This window comes from Plectropomus leopardus, chromosome 18 (genome assembly GCF_008729295.1).
Source record: "Plectropomus leopardus isolate mb chromosome 18, YSFRI_Pleo_2.0, whole genome shotgun sequence".
In the NCBI taxonomy this organism is placed as follows: Eukaryota; Metazoa; Chordata; class Actinopteri; order Perciformes; family Serranidae; genus Plectropomus; species Plectropomus leopardus.
In genome coordinates, this window is record NC_056480.1 from 2,084,172 (window position 1) to 2,090,727 (window position 6,556).

The 6,556-nt window shown below is 36.8% G+C and overlaps 1 protein-coding gene across 1 annotated transcript; it reads left to right on the forward strand.

Annotated features, from left to right (window-relative positions):
- Positions 1-400: 400 nt before the first annotated feature.
- LOC121957982 (cytochrome c oxidase subunit 6B1-like) lies at positions 401-4,203 on the forward strand. Its single transcript, XM_042506818.1, has 4 exons — positions 401-479; positions 1,524-1,644; positions 2,981-3,081; positions 4,051-4,203. Exons 2-4 carry the CDS (start codon positions 1,542-1,544, stop codon positions 4,102-4,104), a joined length of 258 nt encoding a protein of 85 aa, XP_042362752.1. The 5' UTR covers positions 401-479; positions 1,524-1,541; the 3' UTR covers positions 4,105-4,203.
- Positions 4,204-6,556: the final 2,353 nt, after the last annotated feature.

The window sequence follows — 6,556 nt, forward strand, 5'->3', positions numbered from 1 at the left end:
GTATTATCCAAAAAATAATAATAAAATTGACATTATTCAAGATACAGATATTATTTATTTATTTATTTTGTTTTTTATATGTGTGTAGTTTTTGTTTGTGGGTTTTTGGTTTGGTTTTACCTTTGTTTTGTCTTGTTTTGCTACATTTCAGGTAATTTTATCATCACTTGTGACATCTTCCCATGTTTTTGAAGGAAATCAAGGCAAATTTACTCAGATTTCATTATAATAATAAAAGCTATTATTATTATTATTATTATTATTATTGTTGTTGTTGTTGTTGTTGTTGTTAAATTGTATATAATCATCCATGGCAGTCTCCCGTGTGCAGTTGCACCTCCTCTGTTTGTCCACCAGGTGTCGTTGCTGCTTTTTCAAACATCACCTGAAGCGTCACCCGGGTTTCCCGACATGCTCTGCGAGTGAGCAGCCTCCCGACCAAAGGACGCTGAGATTATAGCGGAATTTCTCTGTGAAAGGTAAACAATTTTCTTTCATATAACAAGCTTTCTGCTACATTAGCACGTCGTAACATTTGCTTTTTGATTTATTTATCTTGGTTATTTGTGTGTTTATTTCTAGGAGACGAGGTTTGATGTGAAAAGCGTCCTCAAAATCATTAGCAAACGCTCAGACACCTGCCAGGCTTAACGTTAATTTCTCTATATTTATCTCTGAAGGTTAACGCCAGTGAACAGGCTCATTAATGTAACTGCTGATTTTATTTTTTTAATAATAACAATGTATTTTTGAACCAATGTTAATATAAATCATTACAAAAGCTAATAATTATCAAAACAGTCGCTGTCACTGAATAATTGTTAACACGTTACGGCTAACGTTAGCCAAACATTGGATTCGAACGCTCTATTATCTGTTGGGCTCTTCGCCAAAATCCATTTGGGAAAATTGTGTTTTTAATATTTCCTGTGTTAGTGCTAAATTAATACCTCCTAGAGAACAATTAAATGTCTCTACTTAGTCAGTAGTGTTATGTGGTAAATTCGGCACCCGACACTGTTTCCAATATGTGCTTAAACCGAGCAAATGACAAAGTTTACCAGTTGGTTCTCGGAGCCATCCGATGCCCTGGACAGTGTGTTTTGAGGATAAAAATGCCCTTTCTTGTACTGGAATCTTGTACTACCTTCTCTCCTGTAATATCAGTTTAGAGGACTAAAATCTCCTTTTTTTTAATGACTACTCTGTATGAAATACATACTCCAGGTAAAGTATACTGCTATTCTCTATGTGCTATTTGTATTGTATTAGTGTAACTATACTTTTAGGATTTTAGAGTAATTTTAAATGCTTTTGAGTTTTAGATTAGAGTTAGGTTGTAGGATTAAATTTATTTTTGCAGACTTTTCATGTCTGGGCTCCTATTAACATACTTTGGATAGTTTATCAGGGTATCCCATTTCACACATGACTAATATTACTTGAAATCATGTTTGTATCTATATTTTTGTGACTAAATGAATTGAACTGGGAGAAGCTCACACCTTGTTCATCCTCTGCAGAAATCCAGCAGTTTGAAAATGTCTGAGATTGATGAGAAGATCAAGAACTACAGGACGGCTCCATTCGACGCCCGCTTCCCCAACACCAACCAGACCCGCAACTGTTTCCAAAACTACCTGGGTAAACAAAACAATCAGTTTCACCATCACTGTCGTATTTGCCCTGTTGAGGCTGTTAAAAGGGAATATTTTTAAACCTTGACTCTATGTTACCATGTTTTTGTGTCCTAAATGACAAATTGTAAAAGCAATTTTTGAAATTGTTGAGTATTTAGGAGGCCGCAGAAGCCAGCAGCTGTGAATCAGGTTTCAGTGTAATCCCTGCAATTTATGTCCACTAAATGTGCTTGTTTTTTCCACTGACAGGCTCTTATCATTATTATAACTGTCTGACAGTTCACTTTGCTTTGCTCTAAAATGTCATCTTCACTTTATCCTGAACATCAGCATATTGTTTGATGAGTGTGCGAATGGAAGAGGTGGGTTTTACCTGCAGCTGTAAGGTGTTCAAGGCCTTCAGCTCACATCTTGATTTCCTTATCATCTGTTCACACAAATGCTTTTATGAGCCATTGTAACGTGTACTAATCAGTATTTTTAATATCAACCTCCTGGACTTTGTCATAAGAGATACGAAGCGCTGAAACTACAGAGAGATCCAGATATTTAACATTTGTAAAGCTTGCTGTTGTTTATATTCTTATTTATTTTCTCTGTGAATTGATCTTATTTTAAAAACTGATGTTGTCGGGGTAAGAAACTCGACAACAGGCACAAACCGTGATGAAGACAAGACCCATCAAAATCAAATTTGTTCAAGTGAAAAATGTTTGGACTTGAGCTTTGAAGTCAAAGCTGTGCCTACACGAAGCAGTCCCGCTGCTGCTTCTGGAGCTCTGCATTTCAAACCAAAACTCAGAGAACAAGACTGAAGTCATTGCACATTTCCTGCTGGGTCAAAGGTCAGTATTATGTTTGTTGCAGCCAACAGAAAAGGTGTTTAAATTCTATATCTGTCTCATCAGCCTTCCTCCAAATCTTTTTTTTATTTAGCATTTTTTTATTGAGAGCTCCATTTTAGGCATGACAACTTTTTCGACTATGAGTGGTTTGTTTTCTCATCTTTAATACTTCTCCCTCCCTGATTTTCAAAATAAAGTGTCTACAGAAAGCGTTATGTGAAACTATTCAAAGACATGAAAACTAAACTGAATTTCTAAAGGGCGTGACTGCAACCTAAAGAATGTTCATTTCAATAATTTTTTAACTGACTGAATATTTCAGATGGAGGTTAATTGTAATTTTGACTGTATCAAAGTTATCGATAGTGTTCAATCTTTCTTAAAAACCAGAGCTGACTGGAGGCTCACTCTGATCAGCAGCCATCTCAGGAACCGCTGCTGGTTGTTGTCTTTCCGCTCTGACATTTCGTCTTCCTCTCTGTGTGTTTTTTGCAGATTTCCACAGATGTAACAAAGCTCTGTCTGCCAAAGACCAGGACACGGCTCCCTGTGAGTGGTACAAGAGGGTCTACAAGAGCCTCTGCCCCATCAGCTGGGTGAGTTTCACCAAACACCGACTGTTTTCATCATTTAAAGAAATACTTCAGTCCCCAAATGACCATTTTTATATACATGACTCACCCCACGCTCTGTTAAATTTGTGAATAAATCTTAGCCTCCAAGGTGAACAACGAATCCAAAAATGGAGAGAATTCTTCATGATTGAAAGTCATAGGGGTTTGACAGCAGCAAGACTATATAAAACATCCGTCTACAAACTCTCACACAGCACATGCAGTTTGATCCACGTCTCATTTATCCAGTCGTATGCTCAGTAATTCTCAAACAGACAGCCGGGAACTGAACTGAAAAATGAAACTTATTTTTGCTCTCGTCAAAGCCAGACTCCTTTAATAAAAACAGTAAATTTAACTCTCTTAACATTGGAGCTGCTGGTATTTTATCACAATAACAGAAACAAACTATGGATAGAGACAATGGGCAAGTTTCCATTACAGATTTGTGCAAAACTTTTTGAAATGTCGATAAAACACAATTGGGAGATGAGTGCGTTTTCATTGAGTGATGTTCTGCGACTTCTCCTCTCGCGATAACATTCCCAGAATCATGGTGATGGATGTCCAAAACATTACCACGCTTATTTCTATCGCAGCCACCACACTAGCCGTCGTTATTCCCAATCGAAGGCGATGTAAGAGTGTTATTCAAGAGATAATGAAAAGACTTTTACTTCAGTTACCTCTCGGAAATGTTGAGCATTCGATGGAGAAAAGAGACTTTGATTATGCTGCACGAGTTGTGTGAGAGTTTAACATGTCTTGATGTAGGTCGATAAAGTATTCCTACAACAACTGCTGTGATTTCCTTATTTTGTTTCATCATTTGCATATCAGCCCCATTACAACTCTTTTTCACATTATGTCAGATTTTAGTTTCTCAAATTTGTGATCTAAATCGTGATATTTTCGTCCTTTTTTGACTTCTTCTCTTGGACTCTCCTGCAGGTTCAGAAATGGGACGAGCAGTTGGAAAATGGAAGTTTTCCCGGAAAGATCTGAACAGACACATTCCTCTTCCTTCGTCCTAGTATCTTAATGTGAAGCCTCTGCTCTTTCTGTACAGACGCGACTAAATAAATTATTTAATGTTACTGTGAACCTTGATGGAGTTATACTGCTTTATATTTGATATTGATTCCCCGCTCAAATTACCCTGGACATTAGCTTTGGAAATGACTAAACAATAAGACAATTAGAGAGGCAGTCAGAGAGAGCAGATCTTTGCAAAGGCAAGATGCCTCATCTTACAATGTTAACAAAGGTTTTTTGTATCCACCCTGTGAATAGGACAAAAAAATATTTTTCAATGTATCTAAATGCGTAGGACGTCATGTTTGGGTCAAACCAGGACAAAAACATAAAATTAGATCAACACATCTGTTTCAACTTTGTCATCACACAGAGTTCAGGCACTGAGATAACAAAATTCAGTTTAGCAGAAAGCAGCAAGTTAACCCTTTGAACCCTGGAGCGACTTCACTGTTGTTGTGTTGCTTTCAGGTGCCTTTTACAAGTATTTAAACCTTTGAACTCTGAGCAAACTGGGAAAATAGCCAATAAGCAACTTGGTAAGGAATGCTCCACAAACTGGAAGAACTTATTCGATTTTGATTTTAATTTTTTTGTTTTTTTGGTTTTTTTGGGGTTTTTTTTGGGGTTTTTTTTTACTAATTTCAGGTGATATCGTATATTTTACAAATGTCTTGCTCATTTTTGGGGGTAATTTCTTCTTTTGTTGTTTATTGCCTTCTTCCTAGTTTTTTGATAGAAATCAAGCCAATGTGCTCAATTTTCAAAGTTTTAATTTACAAAAATAATGAAAAGAAAGACAGAGAATCTCACCACAAATTCTTTAGTGCTTGATCTGGAGCTTTCGATCATGTCACATAAACTCCATCCACAGATGGCTTTTCCCAGGTGTTATAAAATTGTATACATTTTCCTAAATTTAAACATTTAGAGTAGGGCTGGGCGATAAAACGATAACAATATCAATCGCAATATAACTTTTCCTCGATTGAAATATGAGACGTAGTCGATAGAATGTCAATAGAACTCATTCCAGTCATGTTTTGACAGACAACAGGAACAGCCAGTGATAATAAGAATATTGCTGCAGCGAACTAAATGCAGTGAACGACTTTGACTCTAGAACAGCTGAGTGTTTGACAGCCACAGCATTTCATTGTTATTACCATGGGCAGATGTAATGTTTTGGGGGCCTGGCGCCACAAGCACATCACCTTATTGTCTTTATTCTCTAACTGGGAATGTTGGCAGGTTGTTGGCAGCTATAGGAGAAGTAGGCCCACTCAAAAGTTGTTTTTTTTCTGGAGTAAAATGATGAATAGCACAGAAGTTTGACAGTTCAAGTCAGAGTCCTGCAGTCAGGAGAGGTTGGCCTATTATCAGCGCAATGTGCTTAAATTTACCTGAAGTTTGTTTAAGATGGAGCTTTTAATTTTTATATAATGCTGGAAAATTTAATAAATAATAATAAATCATATGTTTATTATACTCAAACACACCATGGTCACATGAAACTGAGTCAGTGAACTATGAGGGCAAAAAACAAACAACAAAAAAGAGCAAAAAGCAAAACAATCGTTCATTAATCGTAATCTAATTAAAATGTTTAAATAATTGTGATATTGATTTTAGGTATGAGGTTCAGACCTTTGCTGGGAGGAAATTTTAGTAACTGGACCTCTTTGAATTTTAGTTGAATAGGTCCTGCAGTCGATGATGCCTGTTCTACAGTATATTTGTCATCTTCAATATTTGACAGAAAATGAATATTTAAACCAAAATCAACCTTATATGTTCATATCTCACTTGGAAGAAAACTTTAAGCTTGACAGAAATAGTGATTTGATGTATATCGTGATATATATCAATATTGACTAATACGAAAAAAATTATCGTAATGAGACTTTTAGCCATATCGCCCAGCCCTAATTTAGAGAGTAGAAACTCTCTGATGTAAAGAAACTCTTTGATGTAAGATGTCTATGCTCAAATTAAGTTACAGAGTTTTCCCAATCTCATTCTAGCAGAAGTAAATTACACACACACAAATCATTGCATAATCCTTTACACAAACCTCTATGATGCACCATCAGCTGACTTTTGTTATCGTCTCTGAGTCACGAGAAAATCACAAGACTGGGGGAACTGCGGTGCGTGCATTATTTGATACTTGATGTATCCATTTTTATTTCACATTGTTTTGTACTTTTGCCTTGTGTGGTGGGTTGCTCAAAAACTGCCACAGTCTGTAAACACAGAAAAAAAAGCTCAGAAAAGTAATCAATTTTACAACTGGAGCTTCATCTGATCCGCAGCGCATGACCCGTTTCCTCGGTAACGCAGCGCGTTGCATCAGCATCCGCAGCATCAGCATCACTCACCCAGCAGCTACTGTCAAGGTCGGCAGCGAGAGGCATCATGG

Bases quoted from the DNA above. Each gene is read 5' to 3' on its own strand.
- LOC121957982 (XM_042506818.1), top strand. From the start codon at position 1,542: ATGTCTGAGATTGATGAGAAGATCAAGAACTACAGGACGGCTCCATTC. The intron at 1,645-2,980 runs GTAAACAAAACA...TGTTTTTTGCAG, and splicing joins CTGTTTCCAAAACTACCTGG to ATTTCCACAGATGTAACAAA. The intron at 3,082-4,050 runs GTGAGTTTCACC...ACTCTCCTGCAG, and splicing joins GCCTCTGCCCCATCAGCTGG to GTTCAGAAATGGGACGAGCA.